Below are 24,728 nucleotides of genomic sequence, written 5' to 3'. Positions count from 1 at the left end.
ACTATGGCAGAAAGACTGTACATGGCGTAAGAAACACGAGGTAAGGAAAGCGGACATTGGCCCCAGGACCAACTGAAAATGCTGTATGGCACCATCCAGGCAAGAGGTCATCTTGCTTGCCATGTGTTTCGCAAATTGTTCATGGCTTGCACTCAATGATTGACTGCATTTGGCATTCGGTCAGAAAGAGCCAACAAAAAAAAAAAGCCAGTGACTCACATCAAGCAATACACATTGTGATAGAGTTGCCTGTGGACAAGGGAGTTTGGACCAAACATTGAAGGGTATTGCATGAGACCACAACAGATGGGTTTTGTCTTTGGCCTGTCAGACACGGGTAATAAGGCAGGTGTAGTGAGCGAGACAGTGACATTGCAGTCATTGGACGATGAAAGTGAGACAGTCGCAGATATGGGTGGTGGAAAGGGTGCTCATGTATAATCAGACAAGGGTGTGAATGAATGAAAAAAGACTCACCTCACTGTCAAACACGCAAATGAAGCCAAATGTCGATGCATTTCACTGACCATCCCTCCACACCTCGTTGATTCTGAGTTGCCCTGGCATCAGCTCATTCTGAAGATAAGTGAAGAAATAGTAAGTTGGAGGTGCATGTCGAAAGTAAGGTTTAACAGGAGAATGAACTCAAGTAGAGATGGTGGTTACAGAGAGAGTATCATAACGACACATGAGTCATCCCATTGCCATGTAAATGTATGATCATGTGATCAGTTTGTCATCATGATGTAGTGCCCACTGTACTAACACTTAATAGACTGTCAGGCGCTGTAAGTACAAGCGTTAAGGATGTTATTGGAGACGCTAACAACTGTGCCCAATCACTTTGATCTCATCCGATGGATCGCTGATGGCTGCAAGTAAGTGTGAGAGCAAGATAGTAAAATAAGAGATTGAGATAGGTGACTCGGAAAACGAGTGTGTAAGTGGCTAGGATTGAAAATTCTAATGATGGCCATGATGTACCCGATAATGAGCAGTGCAATCTGCTGAAAGTGACTGAAGGAGGTAGGAAGTATGAAGGTGTGGCTGATGGCAGGGTCTGGCAGAGTATGGAGGAAAAGCAGGCTTTGGTGGCGAAGGATAACGATGGCCATATGAAGGCATGGGCGCCAAAGCAGCTGGAGGAGACGGAAAGGGATTTGTGGTAGGAGGAGGGGTTGTCTTTGAGGGGGAAGGGAGAGTGTAAGTCGGGTAAGGACCTTGACCTAATACGAAATCCTTCTTGACCATGTCCTCAAACTCCCTCGGCGTTCCCACTCCAGATACTGACACATCTCGCGCTCCATCTGGTTAATTTCGCGCAATTAGAATATGCCCTGCGCCACAATACTCCAGGATTTTGATGCGAGCATGAAAGCGGACATGAAAAGACTGCTAAGCGATGACGAATTACCCATCAGAGAAGCACTTGAGCATGAAAGCACACCAACTCCAGCACCAGTGTTTGAGGAGAAGCCAACAATAACCTATGTCCTGTGTGTCATTTTAGTTCTCAACATTATCTGCCTGCTGACCACTTCATTAGCCGCGGCCAAAAAGCAACCTTCCATAACCCCCAATATCATCCTGCCCCCGAAGTTCTTGAGGCATCTAAACTGCCAATTGATCATCCAGACTTTGAAGTGGCTGCTTCGTCCTCGCTGTCCAGTCATTCAGTGCTGCTTCTGTCAGACACCTCAAGAGTAACGTCTCGAGAGCCACAGTCAGAAAAAAAGGGTTAAGATCTGCATGATAACGACCAAATGGAATAGTGATTGCTTGCGACCTATATCAATTGAACTCGAGCGCTGACTGGTACATGGGAGTCGGTGTAGGACTTGGAGTCCTTGTGGCCTCGTAGAGGTCTATTTTCCGATGCATGTGAATGCTAATCATTGCCCAAATCATTGCCTATCATATCCAACTCAATACGTACCAAACCCGAAAACATCGGACATCAGACATCGGGCATCGGGTTTCGCATCGGCCAATCGGACATCACGCGCACTTGTCCTACCTATGTCCAGTCTCATTGCGCTAGCCCCACTAGGTGCATAGTTATTTGTTTTCACATTGCTAACATTGTCGACCACGTTATTACATGTATTCCCATAGTCCGCAGTACATCATGTCTTATTACATAGGACATCGGACCTGAAATATTGCGCTACTACTTTCGCCTATAGGGTTCCGGATTTCTATGTATCTACTTAAATATTGGACTACCCATAGCATCATCATCATCCGAGTAGAGGAGAATCATCTCCGACGCTTAGGGGTCAAACCCGATATTTTGTAGTTCTTAGTTGACATTGCGAATATCATCGTTCCTTCACCGTCTGTATCCATCATTGTTATTATTGCACACATTGCTCACTATAGCGTTACTATTAGTTTCCGATAACCCAAACCCGATAACCCGAAACCTGAAAAACATCGGACCCAACGCTTTTGCATCGGACATCGTAATGATACCTTCGGACATTGTTGCCGTGCTCAGATTATTGACCTCACATCACCCACTGACCCCCAAAACTATTCCCAGACTGCAGACCCCTGGGTCGAATGCACTTGTCCGCAAGTATAGCAGATAGGCAGTGCAAGACCACAACATAAAGATATCAGTTTGGAGCCATCTTTGTATAGCCCCACTCTGTGTTGTATACCTACACTGGTATGGTAATAGGTAGGAGGCTAGTCTGAAAGCTCAAGATGCGTCAATAAAGTGACGAGAACTATTTAGTAGAGACGGTATGACAAGAGGAACAGCGAACGTCTTGCCCATTTAAATCAGCCTTCTGATCTTTTCCCCGACGTCCCTTGTTGGACTTCATAGTGACAGCCACTGAGCTTTCAATAGCTGGCTTCAGATGGGGTGCTGCTGTCACTGTAGCAGCTAAGGCAGACTCTGAACTTGTAGCACTTGATCCAGGATTGAGTACCGCACCCTGAGTTGAGATTGATGGCATGACATCAGAAGGCAGGGGGGGTTCATGTTGCAGGGGAGAAGCTACCGCAACAGTATTTGAGCCTGAGGATGCAGTCAAAGAACTTGGTTCAACAATGGTAGGATAGTGCACATGAAGGCTGTCAGGGCCAATGGGGTCTTCATCCGAACTGCTATCTGAATTGTCCAATGCTGCCATGACACAATCAACCATGTCTTCAGGCTGGCCTGAGGTATAGTCCTCCTCTGCCTGAGCAACATTGTTGAAGACATAAGTGTTGATTTGTCCCATGATGGCTTTGATGCGTTCATGGGTCCACTTGACGATGAAGAATCTTTTCACGGCACGGAAGACAGTGTGGTAAGGGATCGAAGAAATGGCTCCAATACCATCCCCGGAGAATTCTTGATCTGGGGATAGCATGAAGATTATCTACCGAATATGATGTGTGTGAGGAATGATAGCTAGATGAGAAGGGGTGAAAGGGTGAGAAAGGGTGAAGTGGGGTAAAACTCAAATAGACCTCTGGATGCAAGTATAGATTCGGCCCGAGGGGATTGCTACTGAGAATGATTCCTCTGAATAAAATGTGAGGGGAAACTTGGAAACTAGTAAGGGTAACTGAGGATGAAAGAGCGCGAGAATTTGCGCCAATGTGATGCGAGCGCGAGTGAGCCGCTGTAGAGACTCATGCCTCTCATTGTGCAATATGGCAGTTTTCACTGGGGAGTACATGGCACGAACTTGTAGCATCACTCTGTGTGCTACCTGCAGCTATCTCTATATGAGGCGCAGCTTTCCCGCGCAACGCGCGCCATGCGCGCGTACCTTTCCCGCGCTTCACGATGTATATGCGCGCGCGCTTTCCCGCGCTGTAGCGCCCTATAGCGCCAGCCATCCAGAAGCATCCATCCACTGTCCACCAAGTTCCCTAGTGCGTATATTTCCATTTCTCACATTTGCATATTGTTCCATCTTTATTTTTATCATGGACCCTTACTTACATATATCTTTACATACCTTACTCGGTAGCGCTTCGGCTCCGCATGACAGCGCTTAGGCGCCATACTTAAGCGCCAGCAGTACATACATACTTACTGACTTACTCTCCCACCAGAACGACAGAGGACTTACTGGTTACTACCCACTATTTACCTAGCAGAACATAGTAGAAATCTATTTGTTTACACCTCGCATCTCTCTTCTCTTGTCTTACATCATATCATCACCTGAGCAAACTCACTCTTACTCTCTCTTGATTCTGCATACACGCGCGCGCATTCCCGCGCTTCGCGCATTCTCGCGCCTCGCGCGCACCTGCGCTTTCCCGCGCTTCGCATTGGCCAACCAGTAGCGCTTTCAGCGCATACCTCTAGATCCTTGCTGCACTCACTTCCCCTTTAGGGTCGAACGCACTTGTCGTCTCAAGTATAGCAGACTAGGCAACGCGCGACCTTACAACATTTATAGATACAACCAGGAGCATTGTTCGTGCCTCGCTGTATCGTTGAACCTTCAACGTTGAAGGTACAACAATTCAGATGGTGAGTCTGAACAATGTTGGGTCTTGCAGAACCTAGCTGCTATTCGACCCTAAAGGGTTTCTGGACCAGGCTCAAGGCTCAGAGAAGAGGAAATATGATAGAAACTGCTCAAGACTCAGACAGACTCATACTGGTAACTGGTGAAAAGATAACTTGATTATGTAAGCTACAAAAGTGCAAACATAACACTAAGGTAAAAACAGTCTCTGCAAGCCCAGCCAGAAATGAATCCCTACACCGCCGAAAAGCGCATTACGATGTGTGGCCGTATAGCCGAGAGTTTGGTGGGGCGCGGAAGCGCACGGCCGAGCTAAATGATAAATGCGAAGGTTTTGCAAGTGCGTAAGTGATGCAGCGCGGCGGCGGAGCGAGGAGAATGTTTGTCGATAGAAATGATAAGTAAAATGTGAGCGTTAATGCGGCCATAGGAGGCGCGCGTGCGGTAGTATGCCGAAGGTTTCAGATTTTCAGTCCAAGTGTTGCGTGCAAGTTGGTGATAATTTTGATGCGGGAAAAGATAGATACATGAAGATTCATAAGTACTAAGTACATATATATGAGAGCGCACGAAGCACTGTTTGGAGCCGAGTAGGTAGCGGTAGTATGGAAACAGGGTCCATAACGCAAGTAATGAAAATATAAATGAGATAGTGTCAGAAATAAAGTCAGTCTAATGCAGATTGAGATAAGTACGCACCAATGGACTGGCGGAGGACATGGATATGACATGGGAAGGACGCACGACGGAGCTGAAGGGAAGCCGATGCGAGCCGAAGTGCGCACGTGAGTCGTGGCCATCGGCCGATAACGGAAATGGTGTGTGCCGCATTAGCTATAATGCGCGCTATGTGAGGACCTAAGGGACACTGCAAAAATGGCCTCTACAAGGCTACAAGGACTCCAAGTCCTACAATGATATCAGTCATAGGTAGTGCCTCTGAATCATTGACATCAATACATACAGAAGTCACACCAAATGAAATCATACCAGGAGTGCAGCTGTTGAGTTTCCAAATCTTCGCATAGGTAGGCTGGCCACCACGCCCCTTGGGGAACAATGATTAAATCAAATATCTTTTTTATCTTTAAATGACATCTTGCCGCACACTGAAACCTTGATAGCCTTTCAAAGAAAGATATGAGTAATTGTCCTATGGTTGAGTCAGTGTATTTTACCTTTGTAATTATCAACCAGTTTCTGAAAATCTTTTTCTCGTTAACAATGTTATCAGGGTACAGTACCGGTGCTTTGAAAACATCGAAGGTTTTCCCCTTCCCCGCCTCCCATCCAATCATATCTGTAATTTGCTGGATGGAAGCACGGTCATATCTGGCAACAAAGTACTCAGGCGACATGTTGAAGATGCTACCTGAAACAGTACATAGACCATTGAAGAATGATGATTGTGCCTGTTGCATGCCTGTTGCAAACTGTTCCATAAATCGTCAACTCATTTACAACTATGTAAAATTTTAAGTTACATACCAAGTTAAAGAATGAATTTGTTCGCATTTGAGGATGCAACTCTTGATCGATTGAGGCGTAGAGCTCAGTGACAAGGGCAGCCTTCTCTGTCAATTTCTTTGCATAATGTTGCGGACTTGTTATATCAACCAGAGGATCAGGGCAGTCTGTCTGAAAAATGACCTTGTCAGGCAGGAACATCTCCATCGTCAATGCATACTTCTTGGCCAAACCCAAGATTAGTTTGTCGATGATGGTCTCAGACATTATGATGGACGCTGTAGTCAATGGCGCAGATGAAGGTGGCGCAGATGAACACGAGGATGTGGTAGATGAAGGTGGCGCAGATGAATGTAAGGACACAGTAGATGAGGCCGGCAATGCAGCAGCGGGTGATGTCTGATTTGGTGAGCGCCTGCAACGTTTCAACTGCTGCGCTGCTAGTGTACCATTGGTTGCATTCAGCGCTGTGTTATGCTCTTCCAACTTTCCTTTCTCAAGCTGAAGTTGCTTGATGTACTAGATAAAATGAGTCAGGGAGTGGACGAGAGTTGACGAAAGAAACAAGAGCCTACCGCTTGAAGGTGCTTTGTAGACAAATTGGTGCTTGGTGGTGCCACAGGCTGTGGGGCATCATCATCTGAATCATGCCCTGAATCTGACCATGACAATGTGTTATCGGAATTGTCGAGGTTTGAATCAGAGTCCAGTGGAGAGTCCAACATGAGCTATATGCAAAGAGAGAAATGTGTGATGTGTGAGCAGCCCAGATGCTGAATGAACAAATGAATCATGAGGTCTTTATATACATTTTCCGGGCAACCCTAAACAGTTTAGAATCAATCTGTGGTATTACTAGTGAATGAGATAATGATAGACACGAGTTGATTCAATAATAACATACATAATACGATTTGACGCAATCGCTTCAGTACACAAGTCATTATTAGTGAAATGGATCATGGAAGCTGTGACCTTGAGAAGAAATGCTGGATGAAAGATGCATGTCCAAACATGAGGCAACACTGTTATGACACACTTGTGTCAGTAATATCAACTATGCAGCTTGATGACCTACTTAATGCATGTTATACCTAATAATATAGTGCGTATTGCAAGCCGAGGATCACAAAAAAGATAAGTTCTTTACTCAGGCCGCCGCCAAAGTGTCAGGCAAGTTAAGCTTGCAGAGACTTGAGCCGAAGAAACATGTCTGCATCAACTGTGTCAATGACGAAGTAATCACCTTGTTTCCCAGGATCGCTGGCAAGCGCAGCCCCTTGGATAATCGACCTTACAGAGATGAATTTGGGAGATGACTGAGGTTTGGCTCGTACATGCCATAGTCCCAGGTCAGTATCATGTTTTCTACGGACACCAATTCCAACATCATATGGATGTATGAGCGCCAGTGAAAGATTGGTTTCACCAATTGAGCAACCAAACATGAAGATAAGGCGAGCAAAAAATGGTTGATTGTTGGTTTGAACCATAACACAATCATATCGCGGAGATCCAAAGAACTTGGGGTTACATCAAAGGAGGTCTTTGCACTGGCGCCAGTTGACCATAGACTCGTAGTTGACTTGCAGATATTTGTATCCAGTAATCTAAATATCATGTTGTGAAGCACAATTTTAGCGAGTAGTTAGCAGGGTGAGTTGTTGGCATACCTTGTTGTCAGCCTGCAAATGAATGCGCTTGTCATCTGGTAAAGGAATGTCATTACTGGGGAAGAATGTGTTCAGGAAGGCGTTGAGTTTGATTCAAAAACCAACAAAGGCCCTGTCATCTGCATGCGACTGCTCGAGACTTGCAAATGAGATGTCACCTTGCGCCAAGCCTAACTTTATGTGGGTGCAGGGAGCTGGAGCCACAGAAATTGCAGGATTTTCTGTGTCTGCATCTTCTGTTGTTGGGAGGTTGGCTTTCCAATTGTACTTGTCCAACTCGTCGAGTTCAGAACGCATTGATGTTGAGGTTAGTAGCCAATGATCATAGCGAAGAATCTGAACCAGTTCTTATTAGTTCATGTTAATCCAGTCCTGTTGACACACGAACCTGTGTAGCAATGTCCTTGAAATTTGTTTGATTGCGGTAGATGTCCCTCACAGGGCCGTGCATCTTCTCGTTTGGTTTTGTGTTGTAGTTTTGTGTTGTGCCTTTTGCTAAGATATCATCAAATAGATGCGAACTTGCATGTTTCTTGGGGAAATTCCAGTCCTTGCCTGTTACAGGCTGTGATTTGACAATATACTCCTAATCACAGATCATAGGTGAATGGTCGGGAAGTATTGCGAAGCATAACTTGCCTCCATCAGCACTGAAAATCTCTGCAGAGCTTGTCTTCCTGCAGAAATTGTATCTTCAGTGTGAACCTCAAATCCAGTGTAAATGTCGGGATTGATATAGTGGTGTATGCATCGCAGAAGCAGATAGCCGAGCTTACTCTGTGAATGGCGGAGGATCCTTTGCGCCGCAAAGATAGCCATCTGAGTCTCATTAGCACAGAATTCAGCTTCAGTTGCAGCTTACCTTCAATATGTCCTCGTGATGTGAAGTATCATTGAAATTGACCACAACTACCTTCAAAAAGAGCGTCAGGTTAGACCACCGTGGAAAAGCATCATAATTCGCATCCATCTGCACAACAGCTTCTCGCCCTAATTCAAGTATCCAGAACTGAAGCTCCCTCCATAAATGGTGCCTCCAAAGCCCTCCATGATACACATGCATGCGATCAAAGGAGAGTGCTCAGTGAATGTCAGTGAGCAGCATTCTCCAGAAGACATTCTGAAAATCATGTCTGTCAGTGTAATATACACAAAAGACCTTGCAAACCATACTTCAACATCACGCAGCGAGTAAGTTTTGAGTAATTTTTCCCTCTCCTTCTTGGATGTCTTCGCACGGGCCAACTGAAGGGCCTCCTCAGACTCAGCACTTGTCTGTAATCGAAGTTCATGAGACAAGACGGATTGCTCGTCTTGAGGGACCAAGCAGATCGGACATGGAAATTTACTTTTCAGTCCACAAATCAATGCCATTACACATCTATCACATGGCATCAGCAATATCACAGCAAACTTGAGCGTTGTAAGACTCACTGTTCTTCATAGTCGGCACTCAGAATCAAAATCAAGGGCCAAAGCAGGCGCTGGATGGCATCACCACACTCAAACAAATATCCTGTCCTTGAGATCTGTATGACGGACTCTAGAAGTTTCAAAAAGGACTCATGCCAAACGGCATTCTTGAAGTCCACAAAGCTGCTTTTTCCTGCATGCTCTGGATCCTCTGGCACCTGCTCTGACATCAGCATGTGTATGAAGTAAAACTAAATACTAACAATAGGCAGCCAACCTACAATTCAGCCGCCACCAAGACCAGTACAATTCCAGATTTCGACAGGCAGGTTTAGATAAAAGCCAGTGGCTTTGCCTCAGGTGGAAGTTGTGACTACACAATGCGCAGTTGCATGTCATTGGGCATACAAAGTGATCAAGACTTACCTGTGCATCCTAGAATGCGTCAGCAGTCCAAGGTTCATCAATAAAGCGTACAAAATGCATACCATTGAATTTGTATAGGCGTTGTGCATCAAATATGAAGTGCGACACAAGACATCGATCTCGCAACATATCAAGAGCCCATTCCCAAAGAGGATGGTAGTGCATATCAAACTCGTGCACCTTGTTTTGATACAGAACCGAAACTACATCAACTTGAAACTTGATAAATTACTTATGTTTTAGTTAAGTGCGTCTAATTGAACTTGTATTTGCCTACCGGTGTGAAGCATTGGGAAGCAGTTGACCACAACTCCTGGACTTCATCATGGTTTTGTAGTGTAAAGGTTTCATCCCTACGTGCGGAACGATGAATGAGACTAAGCAGATGATTGGTTTGCTCTGCGGTGAGTGCAGCTTCAAGGGCAATTTCTGCGACCTCAAAATTGAGCCATGTTTGGAATGGTTCCCATGGTGCATGATTCCAAGGTACTGAAGCTTCTGTGGGACGTGTGCGAGGAAAACAGCGAAATGATGAATGGTGGATGGAATCTGGCTGTGAGGATGATAATCAACCTTGATATCATCCAGCTGCGGTAATGGTTCCTGATCTGCAGGATTTGCATCATCGTAGTGGCTCTGAAGGCCAGGCAATGCCATATTAAAATCTGATATCAATGATTGATGACTTCGAGGCGTTGATCCTTGCATGTCTGACACATAAAATGATTGATCAGTTTTTGGGAATCCACTAAACTATGCAAACATACCAATATTATCTTCTGCAGCTTCATTCTCGTGATTGTGACGCTGCGTCGACCAAATTTTGATTGGATCAACTGACAATAGTATTATTCGAGTGATCAATGTGAAAGCAGATTATTAGTTGAGTGCTGACTTACCTGTAGATGACGCCGCACGTCGTTTGGACCAATTGTGAGCCTTGTGTTCTGTGCAGTTGTGAGGTGAGATATGTGACAAAATGAAAATGGTGTGCATACATACGTTTCTTCGCCGTCGCTTCTTTGATAATCACTTTGACCTCGTCATCTTCTTCTTTCTCCCGTGCTAGCTTCCTACATTTCTTTGCATGCGGCACCAGTCCACGAGCTCGTACTAGTATTCCACATATGTTACACTTCACGTTGTTTGATGTCCATTTAGGAGGCATCGAAATTGAAATCGATGGCACAAAAGGCGAGATGAGGACTTGCGGGGAATTTGTGAGCAGTGAGAAAGAGGCTTGACAACAGATTCTATCTAGTATGAGTGATACGCAATGTAGATCTTAGAAATACTGTGTACCTTTGATGCAGATGGTAGTGAGCAATAGAGTATATTATTAATTGAAACTCAGGTCAGGCTGTCTTAATCTCGACGACATTGTACTCAAATCGTAATCAAATCATAATGCTGATAAATATAGCATTATCATGCCTGCTGGAAATTTCCGACATGGTCAACAGAGTCAAAATTAGTTTCCATCAGACTGTGGATGTTTGAAATCCACCAACAGTGATGTCATTTTGTTTTTATAAAAAACACATCTTATTATGACTCATGCCACACATGTGGCTTCCCTTTCTTGACTCATGCCTCCTGCACATTGTATTCTTATCATTGGTCCATTCCAAATTTTCTTGGTCTCATTCCCATTTTGATAATCCAACTGGTCTTAGCCAAGCAGTTGATACAACAGAATCTACATCTGTTTGTGTGGGTTCAAAACCTGCTAAAGATAAAATTGCAAGTGATCATCAGAGTCAAAATCTGTTTCTCTTCAGACTGCACAGGTTTGAAACCTGCCAGTGATAAAATTCATTTTCTATGAAAACACACCTTGAAATTTGCTCATGGTCGGTTTGCTTGCAAGCTTATCACAGTTGTATTTAGCTAAGTGGCTGTCATAACAGAATCAAAATCTGTTTTCATCGGAGTGCAACAAGTTTGAAACTTGTTGAATGTCATCAGATTTGAAATCTGTTTCTCTTCAGCTGTGCAGGTTTGAAACCTGCCAACAACAATATTTTTATTCTATGAAATCCAAAATGGTGGAACTTGATGAATCACAAGTTAATGCAAAAGACACATATCATTATACAAATTACAAACCTGCTTAGTTCAAGAGAAATATATGTTGACTCTGGCAACCACTTGTTGAATAAGCACAATAAAGAATCTCAGCCTTGATAAATAGATTTGTATTTTTCCTCATTCCCCAGGTTATTAGAATCAAACTTGAAAGTTTGATGTGGTAATCTGCTCCTCTTCTTCTTCTTCTTGTTCTTCAACCAAGTCAAGACCTTTGGAAAGAATTATATTGTTCTTGTACTTATCCTTCCGAGTTTGCATCAAGACTTTGGTCATATATTGAACTCTGTGTCAAAAACACACTGTGAGATCCTTTCATTGTCAGTTTTCACTCATGGACCCACCGTGGTGGTCTGCTGTCAGCACTTTTTCAGGGCAATTGTTAGATAAACAGGTCTTGAAGTTAAGAGCCCCAGCAGGAGTCTGTGTCTTTTGCAATAAGAGCAGTATAAAAGAATCAACAGTGATCATGCTATTGAAAGAACTGACAAAATGCAGATAAATATACCTCGAGGACTCACTTCTGAATCATTGGGTTCATTGGAAGTAAATCTAATTGGTTTTAGCCAAGCAGTCGATACAACAGAATTTAAATCTGTCTGTGTGGGTTCAAAACCTGCTAAAGATGAAATTGTCAAGTGATCACCAGAGTCAAAATATGTTTCTCTTGAACAGCACAGGTTTGAAACCTGTTTTTTGTTTTTATTTTTATTCTATGAAAGCACACCTTGACATATGCTTATGGTCAGTCAGCTTGTCAGCTAATCAGAGGCAGGTTTGAGCAGGATAAAAAAGAATCACTTCTGAATGTATTTATTGGGAGTGCATCTAACTGGTCTTAGCCAAGCAGTTGATACAACAGAATCTAAATCTGTTTCTGTGGGTTCAAAACCTGCTAAAGATAAAATTGCAAGTGATCATCAGAGTCAAAATCTGTTTCTCTTTAGACTGCGCAGATTTCAAACCTGCCAATGGATAAAGTCTCATGCACTACATACAGTACATCACTTCCCTTCCCTCGGACGCTACCTTTGTTTTGCAGAGTCACCTTAGATGTTCTTAGTACCTTTGTTCAATTGACAAGCTTTGTTCATTCTCACTTTGAACCCGTGTGTTCTTGACCGCTCCGCAAACACGCCTCTAAGTTCCTTTACCTAGGCTCTGCACGGATCCGAACTGCTCTCAGTTTCCAACTTAGCATTCCATACCTAGTTATACCTCAGCCATAAACCTCATCTATACCTAGCCGCTACTTGATCATGCAGGTTCAAAACCTGCTTGCAAATTTCCATGTCTGACAGCTTTGTACTAGTTTTGCAGCAGAATTCAGCAAGCATCCTTCATATGTTATTGCAAAATTTTACTATCAATGCTGAGTAATTCTGAGTAGGTTTTGATCTGCATCTGGCTTGGGGTTCAGAATAAAACCATACAGGCAAATATTAACAAGCTTTTTAGCCAGGAAGTCCTGAGGGTCTTATATACTAGAGGAGAGCAACATGATGATGAAAGGCCTTAAATACAGTGCACTTCAACCTTATACATAAGTGAATAATGGCCGGATGGCTCTTTTGAATCTCAGCCTTGATGATGTGTGTTTTTCCTCATTCTCCAGGTCATTAGGGTCCGAGCGTCACATCGAACTTGAAAGTTTGATGTGTAATCTGCTCTTCTTCTTCAACCAAGTCAAGACCTTTGGATAAAATTAAATTGCTCTTGTACTTATCATTCTGAGTTTGCATCAAGACTTTAGTCATATATTGAACTTTTAGAGTTTAGTCTACGAGCAAATTAGGTGAGGTGAGATGGAAAACACATTTGCACCACATGACAGTGGGATTAAAGCTATAGAAACCCTAAAGCATTATTTGAGCCCATTCAGAAGTGAATCCTCAAGGTATGTTTATCTGCATTTTGTCAGTTCTAACATTAATTTCCAACATCCTCCTTGAGTCCAATCATATGTGATTCTTCCATTGTCGGTTGTCATTCATGACCCAGTTGTTGATCCAAAAGACATCACAAACATCATTGGCCCACTGTGGTAGTCTGCCATCAGCACTTTTTCAGAACAATTGCTAGATAAACAGGCCTAAGAATCAATTATGGTGATCATACTATTGAAAGAACTGCCTTGAGGATTCACTTGTGAATGGGTCCATTGGAAGTGCATCTCACTGGTCTTAGTCAAGCAGTTGATACGACAGAATCTAAATCTGTCTGTGTGGGTTCAAAACCTGCTAAAGATGTCATTATCAAGTGATCACCAGAGTCAAAATCTGTTTCTCTTGAACTGTGCAGGTTTGAAACCTACCAATGATAACATTTTTCTTTTTATTCTAAATCAAAAACCCAAAAATCTCAGATCCAACGCTTTGGTATTGGACACTGTTTCTCACTCTCAGAATTTTGACCTCACACCCATCAGGATCTGACTGCTGTAAGGAAGCAAACTGAGTGGAGGGATACTATGTATGAAGTGTGCAGGGTGAGGATATGAGAGCCAACAATATGAATGTTAGCATATTCAATTGAGCATGTTGCAATATGAAAAAAAGTGTGTCATCTGACAGGTTTCAATGATGTGGCTAAGACCATCTGTAAATGAGTTTTGGAGAAAACTATCTATGAGAAAATGTTATGATCTGCATGGTTCAAGAGAAACAGATTTTGACTCTGGTGGCAACTTGACTAAGACTAATGAAGATCAGTGTCTAAGAGTGTGTCTATGATTCAATATTCAAGACATCATCTTCTAATAGAAAAAATGCAGCATTCAATGAGTTTCAAACCGTCAAGGTGCATTTTCATAAAATAAAATAAAGGTTATCATTGGCAGGTTTGAAACCTGCGCAGTCTGAAGAGAAACAGATTTTGACTCTGATGGTCACTTGCAATTTGATCTTTAGCAGGTTTTGAACCCACAGAAACAGATTTAGATTCTGTTGTATCAACTGCTTGGCTAAGACCAGTTGAATGCACTCCCAATGAATTCATTCATAAGTGAATCCCAGGTGGTTGCCAGAGTCAAAATATATTTCTTTTAAACTAAGCAGGTCTGTAATCTGTATAATGATGTGTATTGAAAGAACTGACAAAATGCAAATAAATATGCCTTGAGGATTCACTTTTGAATGAGTTCATTGGAAGTGCGTCCAACTGGTCTTAGCCAAGCAGTTGATACAACAGAATCTAAATCTGTTTCTGTGCAGGTTCAAAACCTGCTAAAGATGAAATTGCAAGTGATCACCAGACTCAAAATCTGTTTCTCTTGAACCATGACAGGTTTGAAACCTGTCAATGATAAATTCTTTTTTTATACAAAAATAGGCATTGACATTATTTCTTTATGGACTTTGAAATCTGTTGAATAATGCATTTTGGCTATCAGAACATGTCTTAAATATCTGCTCATAGACAGCATCTCAGACATTGATCTTGATAAGGAAATATCAAGGTGTGATTTCATAAAACAAAAATGTTGTTATTGGCAGGTTTCAAACCTGCACAGCTCAAGAGAAACAGATTTTGAACCTGGCAACAACTTGACCAAGATCAATGAAGATCAATATCTGAGATACTGTCTATGATCAAATATTCAAGACATGTTCTTATATGAAAAAATGTGACATCCCACAAGTTTCAAACTTGTTGCGCTCCAATGGAAATAGATTTCAATTCTGTGATCACAGCCACTTGACCAAAGACAACTGTGATTGGCTTGCAAGCAAACCGACCATGAGCAAATTTCAAGGTGTGTTTTCATAGAAAATGAATTGTACCACTGGCAGGTTTCAAACCTACACAGGTCCAAGAGAAACAGATTTTGACTCTGATGATCACTTGCAATTTTATCTTTAGCAGGTTTTGAACCCACAGAAACAGATTTAGATTCTGTTGTATCAACTGCTTGGCTAAGACCAGTTAGATGCACTCCCAATAAATACATTCAGAAGTGATTCTTTTTTATCCTGCTCAAACCTGCCTCTGATTAGCTGACAAGCTGACTGACCATAAGCATATGTCAAGGTGTGCTTTCATAGAATAAAAATAAAAACAAAAAACAGGTTTCAAACCTGTGCTGTTCAAGAGAAACATATTTTGACTCTGGTGATCACTTGACAATTTCATCTTTAGCAGGTTTTGAACCCACACAGACAGATTTAAATTCTGTTGTATCGACTGCTTGGCTAAAACCAATTAGATTTACTTCCAATGAACCCAATGATTCAGAAGTGAGTCCTCGAGGTATATTTATCTGCATTTTGTCAGTTCTTTCAATAGCATGATCACTGTTGATTCTTTTATACTGCTCTTATTGCAAAAGACACAGACTCCTGCTGGGGCTCTTAACTTCAAGACCTGTTTATCTAACAATTGCCCTGAAAAAGTGCTGACAGCAGACCACCACGGTGGGTCCATGAGTGAAAACTGACAATGAAAGGATCTCACAGTGTGTTTTTGACACAGAGTTCAATATATGACCAAAGTCTTGATGCAAACTCGGAAGGATAAGTACAAGAACAATATAATTCTTTCCAAAGGTCTTGACTTGGTTGAAGAACAAGAAGAAGAAGAAGAGGAGCAGATTACCACATCAAACTTTCAAGTTTGATTCTAATAACCTGGGGAATGAGGAAAAATACAAATCTATTTATCAAGGCTGAGATTCTTTATTGTGCTTATTCAACAAGTGGTTGCCAGAGTCAACATATATTTCTCTTGAACTAAGCAGGTTTGTAATTTGTATAATGATATGTGTCTTTTGCATTAACTTGTGATTCATCAAGTTCCACCATTTTGGATTTCATAGAATAAAAATATTGTTGTTGGCAGGTTTCAAACCTGCACAGCTGAAGAGAAACAGATTTCAAATCTGATGACATTCAACAAGTTTCAAACTTGTTGCACTCCGATGAAAACAGATTTTGATTCTGTTATGACAGCCACTTAGCTAAATACAACTGTGATAAGCTTGCAAGCAAACCGACCATGAGCAAATTTCAAGGTGTGTTTTCATAGAAAATGAATTTTATCACTGGCAGGTTTCAAACCTGTGCAGTCTGAAGAGAAACAGATTTTGACTCTGATGATCACTTGCAATTTTATCTTTAGCAGGTTTTGAACCCACACAAACAGATGTAGATTCTGTTGTATCAACTGCTTGGCTAAGACCAGTTGGATTATCAAAATGGGAATGAGACCAAGAAAATTTGGAATGGACCAATGATAAGAATACAATGTGCAGGAGGCATGAGTCAAGAAAGGGAAGCCACATGTGTGGCATGAGTCATAATAAGATGTGTTTTTTATAAAAACAAAATGACATCACTGTTGGTGGATTTCAAACATCCACAGTCTGATGGAAACTAATTTTGACTCTGTTGACCATGTCGGAAATTTCCAGCAGGCATGATAATGCTATATTTATCAGCATTATGATTTGATTACGATTTGAGTACAATGTCGTCGAGATTAAGACAGCCTGACCTGAGTTTCAATTAATAATATACTCTATTGCTCACTACCATCTGCATCAAAGGTACACAGTATTTCTAAGATCTACATTGCGTATCACTCATACTAGATAGAATCTGTTGTCAAGCCTCTTTCTCACTGCTCACAAATTCCCCGCAAGTCCTCATCTCGCCTTTTGTGCCATCGATTTCAATTTCGATGCCTCCTAAATGGACATCAAACAACGTGAAGTGTAACATATGTGGAATACTAGTACGAGCTCGTGGACTGGTGCCGCATGCAAAGAAATGTAGGAAGCTAGCACGGGAGAAAGAAGAAGATGACGAGGTCAAAGTGATTATCAAAGAAGCGACGGCGAAGAAACGTATGTATGCACACCATTTTCATTTTGTCACATATCTCACCTCACAACTGCACAGAACACAAGGCTCACAATTGGTCCAAACGACGTGCGGCGTCATCTACAGGTAAGTCAGCACTCAACTAATAATCTGCTTTCACATTGATCACTCGAATAATACTATTGTCAGTTGATCCAATCAAAATTTGGTCGACGCAGCGTCACAATCACGAGAATGAAGCTGCAGAAGATAATATTGGTATGTTTGCATAGTTTAGTGGATTCCCAAAAACTGATCAATCATTTTATGTGTCAGACATGCAAGGATCAACGCCTCGAAGTCATCAATCATTGATATCAGATTTTAATATGGCATTGCCTGGCCTTCAGAGCCACTACGATGATGCAAATCCTGCAGATCAGGAACCATTACCGCAGCTGGATGATATCAAGGTTGATTATCATCCTCACAGCCAGATTCCATCCACCATTCATCATTTCGCTGTTTTCCTCGCACACGTCCCACAGAAGCTTCAGTACCTTGGAATCATGCACCATGGGAACCATTCCAAACATGGCTCAATTTTGAGGTCGCAGAAATTGCCCTTGAAGCTGCACTCACCGCAGAGCAAACCAATCATCTGCTTAGTCTCATTCATCGTTCCGCACGTAGGGATGAAACCTTTACACTACAAAACCATGATGAAGTCCAGGAGTTGTGGTCAACTGCTTCCCAATGCTTCACACCGGTAGGCAAATACAAGTTCAATTAGACGCACTTAACTAAAACATAAGTAATTTATCAAGTTTCAAGTTGATGTAGTTTCGGTTCTGTATCAAAACAAGGTGCACGAGTTTGATATGCACTACCATCCTCTTTGGGAATGGGCTCTTGATATGTTGCGAGATCGATGTCTTGTGTCGCACTTCATATTTGATGCACAACGCCTATACAAATTCAATGGTATGCATTTTGTACGCTTTATTGATGAACCTTGGACTGCTGACGCATTCTAGGATGCACAGGTAAGTCTTGATCACTTTGTATGCCCAATGACATGCAACTGCGCATTGTGTAGTCACAACTTCCACCTGAGGCAAAGCCACTGGCTTTTATCTAAACCTGCCTGTCGAAATCTGGAATTGTACTGGTCTTGGTGGCGGCTGAATTGTAGGTTGGCTGCCTATTGTTAGTATTTAGTTTTACTTCATACACATGCTGATGTCAGAGCAGGTGCCAGAGGATCCAGAGCATGCAGGAAAAAGCAGCTTTGTGGACTTCAAGAATGCCGTTTGGCATGAGTCCTTTTTGAAACTTCTAGAGTCCGTCATACAGATCTCAAGGACAGGATATTTGTTTGAGTGTGGTGATGCCATCCAGCGCCTGCTTTGGCCCTTGATTTTGATTCTGAGTGCCGACTATGAAGAACAGTGAGTCTTACAACGCTCAAGTTTGCTGTGATATTGCTGATGCCATGTGATAGATGTGTAATGGCATTGATTTGTGGACTGAAAAGTAAATTTCCATGTCCGATCTGCTTGGTCCCTCAAGACGAGCAATCCGTCTTGTCTCATGAACTTCGATTACAGACAAGTGCTGAGTCTGAGGAGGCCCTTCAGTTGGCCCGTGCGAAGACATCCAAGAAGGAGAGGGAAAAATTACTCAAAACTTACTCGCTGCGTGATGTTGAAGTATGGTTTGCAAGGTCTTTTGTGTATATTACACTGACAGACATGATTTTCAGAATGTCTTCTGGAGAATGCTGCTCACTGACATTCACTGAGCACTCTCCTTTGATCGCATGCATGTGTATCATGGAGGGCTTTGGAGGCACCATTTATGGAGGGAGCTTCAGTTCTGGATACTTGAATTAGGGCGAGAAGCTGTTGTGCAGATGGATGCGAATTATGATGCTTTTCCACGGTGGTCTAACCTGACGCTCTTTTTGAAGGTAGTTGTGGTCAATTTCAATGATACTTCACATCACGAGGACATATTGAAGGTAAGCTGCAACTGAAGCTGAATTCTGTGCTAATGAGACTCAGATGGCTATCTTTGCGGCGCAAAGGATCCTCCGCCATTCACAGAGTAAGCTCGGCTATCTGCTTCTGCGATGCATACACCACTATATCAATCCCGACATTTACACTGGATTTGAGGTTCACACTGAAGATACAATTTCTGCAGGAAGACAAGCTCTGCAGAGATTTTCAGTGCTGATGGAGGCAAGTTATGCTTCGCAATACTTCCCGACCATTCACCTATGATCTGTGATTAGGAGTATATTGTCAAATCACAGCCTGTAACAGGCAAGGACTGGAATTTCCCCAAGAAACATGCAAGTTCGCATCTATTTGATGATATCTTAGCAAAAGGCACAACACAAAACTACAACACAAAACCAAACGAGAAGATGCACGGCCCTGTGAGGGACATCTACCGCAATCAAACAAATTTCAAGGACATTGCTACACAGGTTCGTGTGTCAACAGGACTGGATTAACATGAACTAATAAGAACTGGTTCAGATTCTTCGCTATGATCATTGGCTACTAACCTCAACATCAATGCGTTCTGAACTCGACGAGTTGGACAAGTACAATTGGAAAGCCAACCTCCCAACAACAGAAGACGCAGACACAGAAAATCCTGCAATTTCTGTGGCTCCAGCTCCCTGCACCCACATAAAGTTAGGCTTGGCGCAAGGTGACATCTCATTTGCAAGTCTCGAGCAGTCGCATGCAGATGACAGGGCCTTTGTTGGTTTTTGAATCAAACTCAACGCCTTCCTGAACACATTCTTCCCCAGTAATGACATTCCTTTACCAGATGACAAGCGCATTCATTTGCAGGCTGACAACAAGGTATGCCAACAACTCATCCTGCTAACTACTCGCTAAAATTGTGCTTCACAACATGATATTTAGATTACTGGATACAAATATCTGCAAGTCAACTACGAGTCTATGGTCAACTGGCGCCAGTGCAAAGACCTCCTTTGATGCAACCCCAAGTTCTTTGGATCTCCACGATATGATTGTGTTATGGTTCAAACCAACAATCAACCATTTTTTGCTCGCCTTATCTTCATGTTCGGTTGCTCAATTGGTGAAACCAATCTTTCACTGGCGCTCATACATCCATATGATGTTGGAATTGGTGTCCGTAGAAAACATGATACTGACCTGGGACTATGGCATGTACGAGCCAAACCTCAGTCATCTCCCAAATTCATCTCTGTAAGGTCAATTATCCGAGGGGCTGCGCTTGCCAGCGATCCTGGGAAACAAGGTGATTACTTCGTCATTGACACAGTTGATGCAGACATGTTTCTTCGGCTCAAGTCTCTGCAAGCTTAACTTGCCTGACACTTTGGCGGCGGCCTGAGTAAAGAACTTATCTTTTTTGTGATCCTCGGCTTGCAATACGCACTATATTATTAGGTATAACATGCATTAAGTAGGTCATCAAGCTGCATAGTTGATATTACTGACACAAGTGTGTCATAACAGTGTTGCCTCATGTTTGGACATGCATCTTTCATCCAGCATTTCTTCTCAAGGTCACAGCTTCCATGATCCATTTCACTAATAATGACTTGTGTACTGAAGTGATTGCGTCAAATCGTATTATGTATGTTATTATTGAATCAACTCGTGTCTATCATTATCTCATTCACTAGTAATACCACAGATTGATTCTAAACTGTTTAGGGTTGCCCGGAAAATGTATATAAAGACCTCATGATTCATTTGTTCATTCAGCATCTGGGCTGCTCACACATCACACATTTCTCTCTTTGCATATAGCTCATGTTGGACTCTCCACTGGACTCTGATTCAAACCTCGACAATTCCGATAACACATTGTCATGGTCAGATTCAGGGCATGATTCAGATGATGACGCCCCACAGCCTGTGGCACCACCAAGCACCAATTCGTCTACAAAGCACCTTCAAGCGGTAGGCTCTTGTTTCTTTCGTCAACTCTCGTCCATTCCCTGACTCATTTTATCTAGTACATCAAGCAACTTCAGCTTGAGAAAGGAAAGTTGGAAGAGCATAACACAGCGCTGAATGCAACCAATGGTACACTAGCAGCGCAGCAGTTGAAACGTTGCAGGTGCTCACCAAATCAGACATCACCCTGCTGCTGCATTGCCGGCCTCATCTACTGTGTCCTTACATTCATCTGCACCACCTTCATCTACCACATCCTCGTGTTCATCTGCGCCACCTTCATCTGCGCCATTGACTACAGCGTCCATCATAATGTCTGAGACCATCATCGACAAACTAATCTTGGGTTTGGCCAAGAAGTATGCATTGACGATGGAGATGTTCCTGCCTGACAAGGTCATTTTTCAGACAGACTGCCCTGATCCTCTGGTTGATATAACAAGTCCGCAACATTATGCAAAGAAATTGACAGAGAAGGCTGCCCTTGTCACTGAGCTCTATGCCTCAATCGATCAAGAGTTGCATCCTCAAATGCGAACAAATTCATTCTTTAACTTGGTATGTAACTTAAAATTTTACATAGTTGTAAATGAGTTGACGATTTATGGAACAGTTTGCAACAGGCATGCAACAGGCACGATCATCATTCTTCAATGGTCTATGTACTGTTTCAGGTAGCATCTTCAACATGTCACCTGAGTACTTTGTTGCCAGATATAACCGTGCTTCCATCCAGCAAATTACAGATATGATTGGATGGGAGGCGGGGAAGGGGAAAACCTTCGATGTTTTCAAAGCACCGGTACTGTACCCTGATAACATTGTTAACGAGAAAAAGATTTTCAGAAACTGGTTGATAATCACAAAGGTAAAATACACTGACTCAACCATAGGACAATTACTCATATCTTTCTTTGAAAGGCTATCAAGGTTTCAGTGTGCGGCAAGATGTCATTGTTCCCCAAGGGGTGTGGTGGCCAGCCTACCTATGCGAAGATTTGGAAACCCAACAGCTGCACTCCTGGTATGATTTCATTTGGTGTGACTTCTGTATGTATTGATGTCAATGATTCAGAGGCACTACCTATGACTGATATCGTTGTAGGACTTGGAGTCCTTGTAGCCTTGTAGAGGCCATTTTTGCAGTGTCCCTTAGGTCCTCACATAGCGCGCATTATAGCTAATGCGGCACGCACCATTTCCGTTATCGGCCAACGGCCACGACTCACGTGCGCACTTCGGCTCGCATCCGCTTCCCTTCAGCTCCATCGTGCGTCCTTCCCATGTCATATCCATGTCCTCCGCCGGTCCATTGGTGCGTACTTATCTCAATCTGCATTAGACTGACTTTATTTCCGACACTATCTCATTTATATTTTCATTACTTGCATTATGGACCCTGTTTCCATACTACCGCTACCTACTTGGCTCCAAACAGTGCTTCGTGCGCTCTCATATATATGTACTTAGTACTTATGAATCTTCATGTATCTATCTTTTCCTGCATCAAAATTATCACCAACTTGCACGCAACACTTGGACTGAAAATCTAAAACCTTCGGCATACTACCGCACGCGCGCCTCCTACGGCCGTGTTAACGCTCACATTTTACTTATCATTTCTATCGACAAACATTCTCCTCGCTCCGCCGCCGCACCGCATCACTTATGCACTCGCAAAACCTTCGCATTTATCATTTAGCTCGGCCGCACGCTTCTGCGCCCCACCAAACTCTCGGCTATACGGCCACACATCGTAATGCGCTTTTCGGCGGCTCACTCACGCTCGCATCGCATTGGCGCAAATTCTCGCGCTCTTTCATCCTCAGTTACCCTTACTAGTTTCCAAGTTTCCCCTCACATTTTATTCAGAGGAATCATTCTCAGTAGCAATCCCCTCGGGCCGAATCTATACTTGCGTCCAGAGGTCTATGTGAGTTTTACCCCACTTCACCCTTTCTCACCCTTTCACCCCTTCTCATCTAGCTATCATTCCTCACACACATCGTATTCAGTAGATAATCTTCATGCTATCCCCAGATCAAGAATTCTCCGGGGATGGTATTGGAGCCATTTCTTCAATCCCTTACCACACTGTCTTCCGTGCCGTGAAAAGATTCTTCATCGTCAAGTGGACCCATGAACGCATCAAAGCCATCGTGGGACAAATCAACACTTATGTCTTCAACAATGTTGCTCAGGCAGAGGAGGACTATACCTCAGGCCAGCCTAAAGACATGGTTGATTGTGTCATGGCAGCATTGGACAATTCAGATAGCAGTTTGGATGAAGACCCCATTGGCCCTGACAGCCTTCATGTGCACTATCCTACCATTGTTGAACCAAGTTCTTTGACTGCATCCTCAGGCTCAAATACTGTTGCGGTAGCTTCTCCCCTGCAACATGAACCCCCCCTGCCTTCTGATGTCATGCCATCAATCTCAACTCAGGGTGCGGTACTCAATCCTGGATCAAGTGCTACAAGTTCAGAGTCTGCCTTAGCTGCTACAGTGACAGCAGCACCCCATCTGAAGCCAGCTATTGAAAGCTCAGTGGCTGTCACTATGAAGTCCAACAAGGGACGTCGGGGAAAAGATCAGAAGGCTGATTTAAATGGGCAAGATGTTCGCCGTTCCTCTTGTCATACCATCTCTACTAAATAGTTCTCGTCACTTTATTGACGCATCTTGAGCTTTCAGACTAGCCTCCTACCTATTACCATACCAATGTAGGTATACAACACAGAGTGGGGCTATACAAAGATGGCTCCAAACTGATATCTTTATGTTGTGGTCTTGCACTGCCTATCTGCTATACTTGCGGACAAGTGCATTCGACCCAGGGGTCTGCGGTCTGGGAATAGTTTTTGGGGGTCAGTGGGTGATGTGAGGTCAATAATCTGAGCACGGGAAACAATGTCTGAAGGTATAATTACGATGTCCGATGCAAAAGTGTCGGGTCCGATGTTTTTCAGGTTTCGGGTTATCGGGTTTGGGTTATCGGAAAGTAATAGTAACGCTATAGCGAGCGATGTGTGCAATAATAACAATGATGGATACAGACGGTGAAGGAACGATGATATTCGCAATGTCAACTAAGAACTACAAAATATCGGGTTGACCCCTAAGCGTCGGAGATGATTCTCCTCTACTCGGATGATGATGATGCTATGGGTAGTCCAATATTTAAGCAGATACATAGAAATCCGGAACCCTATAGGCGAAAGTAGTAGCACAATATTTCAGGTCTGATGTCCTATGTAATAAGACATGATGTACTGCGGACTATGGGAATACATGTAATAACGCGGTCGACAATGTTAGCAATGTGAAAACAATAACTAGGCACCTAGTGGGGCTAGCGCAATGAGACTGGACATAGGTAGGACAAGTG

General features: G+C 42.9%; 6 protein-coding genes across 6 annotated transcripts; 3 read left to right on the top strand and 3 right to left on the bottom strand.

Moving 5' to 3' along the window:
- Positions 1 to 1,270: 1,270 nt before the first annotated feature.
- Positions 1,271 to 1,742, top strand: F5147DRAFT_786985 (uncharacterized protein; the record flags this gene model as incomplete). The annotated part of the gene is made up of 2 exons (XM_041442945.1): positions 1,271 to 1,496; positions 1,547 to 1,742. Exons 1-2 carry the CDS (start codon positions 1,333 to 1,335, stop codon positions 1,740 to 1,742), a joined length of 360 nt encoding a protein of 119 aa, XP_041286347.1. The 5' UTR covers positions 1,271 to 1,332.
- A 993-nt stretch (positions 1,743 to 2,735) lies between these two features.
- On the bottom strand, positions 2,736 to 3,371 carry F5147DRAFT_780159 (uncharacterized protein; the record flags this gene model as incomplete). The annotated part of the gene is made up of 1 exon (XM_041442413.1): positions 2,736 to 3,371. One exon carries the CDS (start codon positions 3,369 to 3,371, stop codon positions 2,736 to 2,738), a length of 636 nt encoding a protein of 211 aa, XP_041286346.1.
- A 2,206-nt stretch (positions 3,372 to 5,577) lies between these two features.
- On the bottom strand, positions 5,578 to 6,682 carry F5147DRAFT_658038 (uncharacterized protein; the record flags this gene model as incomplete). Its single annotated transcript, XM_041434365.1, has 4 exons — positions 5,578 to 5,643; positions 5,669 to 5,923; positions 5,979 to 6,476; positions 6,533 to 6,682. The coding sequence occupies 4 exons, from the start codon at positions 6,680 to 6,682 to the stop codon at positions 5,578 to 5,580; spliced, it is 969 nt and encodes a 322-aa protein (XP_041286345.1).
- An 810-nt stretch (positions 6,683 to 7,492) lies between these two features.
- Positions 7,493 to 10,845, bottom strand: F5147DRAFT_764362 (uncharacterized protein; the record flags this gene model as incomplete). The annotated part of the gene is made up of 14 exons (XM_041440699.1): positions 10,472 to 10,845; positions 10,369 to 10,416; positions 10,237 to 10,305; positions 10,043 to 10,179; positions 9,747 to 10,022; positions 9,532 to 9,688; positions 9,470 to 9,478; positions 9,065 to 9,266; positions 8,790 to 9,011; positions 8,493 to 8,664; positions 8,019 to 8,195; positions 7,789 to 7,966; positions 7,631 to 7,665; positions 7,493 to 7,567 (listed from the first exon to the last, which is right to left on the bottom strand). The coding sequence occupies exons 1-14, from the start codon at positions 10,635 to 10,637 to the stop codon at positions 7,493 to 7,495; spliced, it is 1,923 nt and encodes a 640-aa protein (XP_041286344.1). The 5' UTR covers positions 10,638 to 10,845.
- Positions 10,846 to 17,025: 6,180 nt separating this feature from the next.
- On the top strand, positions 17,026 to 20,735 carry F5147DRAFT_755445 (uncharacterized protein; the record flags this gene model as incomplete). Its single annotated transcript, XM_041440330.1, has 14 exons — positions 17,026 to 17,399; positions 17,904 to 18,124; positions 18,183 to 18,339; positions 18,479 to 18,526; positions 18,551 to 18,564; positions 18,610 to 18,806; positions 18,860 to 19,056; positions 19,161 to 19,378; positions 19,422 to 19,601; positions 19,655 to 19,852; positions 19,905 to 20,139; positions 20,206 to 20,240; positions 20,304 to 20,345; positions 20,391 to 20,735. The coding sequence occupies exons 1-14, from the start codon at positions 17,234 to 17,236 to the stop codon at positions 20,733 to 20,735; spliced, it is 2,253 nt and encodes a 750-aa protein (XP_041286343.1). The 5' UTR covers positions 17,026 to 17,233.
- A 2,627-nt stretch (positions 20,736 to 23,362) lies between these two features.
- On the top strand, positions 23,363 to 23,998 carry F5147DRAFT_780156 (uncharacterized protein; the record flags this gene model as incomplete). Its single annotated transcript, XM_041442412.1, has 1 exon — positions 23,363 to 23,998. One exon carries the CDS (start codon positions 23,363 to 23,365, stop codon positions 23,996 to 23,998), a length of 636 nt encoding a protein of 211 aa, XP_041286342.1.
- Between the last annotated feature and the right edge of the window lie 730 nt (positions 23,999 to 24,728).

The sequence above is a fragment of the Suillus discolor genome (assembly GCF_016758755.1).
Source record: "Suillus discolor strain FC423 chromosome Unknown F5147scaffold_100, whole genome shotgun sequence".
Classification (NCBI taxonomy): domain Eukaryota; kingdom Fungi; phylum Basidiomycota; class Agaricomycetes; order Boletales; family Suillaceae; genus Suillus; species Suillus discolor.
Note: the sequence above shows the minus strand (reverse complement) of the source record. Positions and strands in the feature narration are given on the sequence as shown.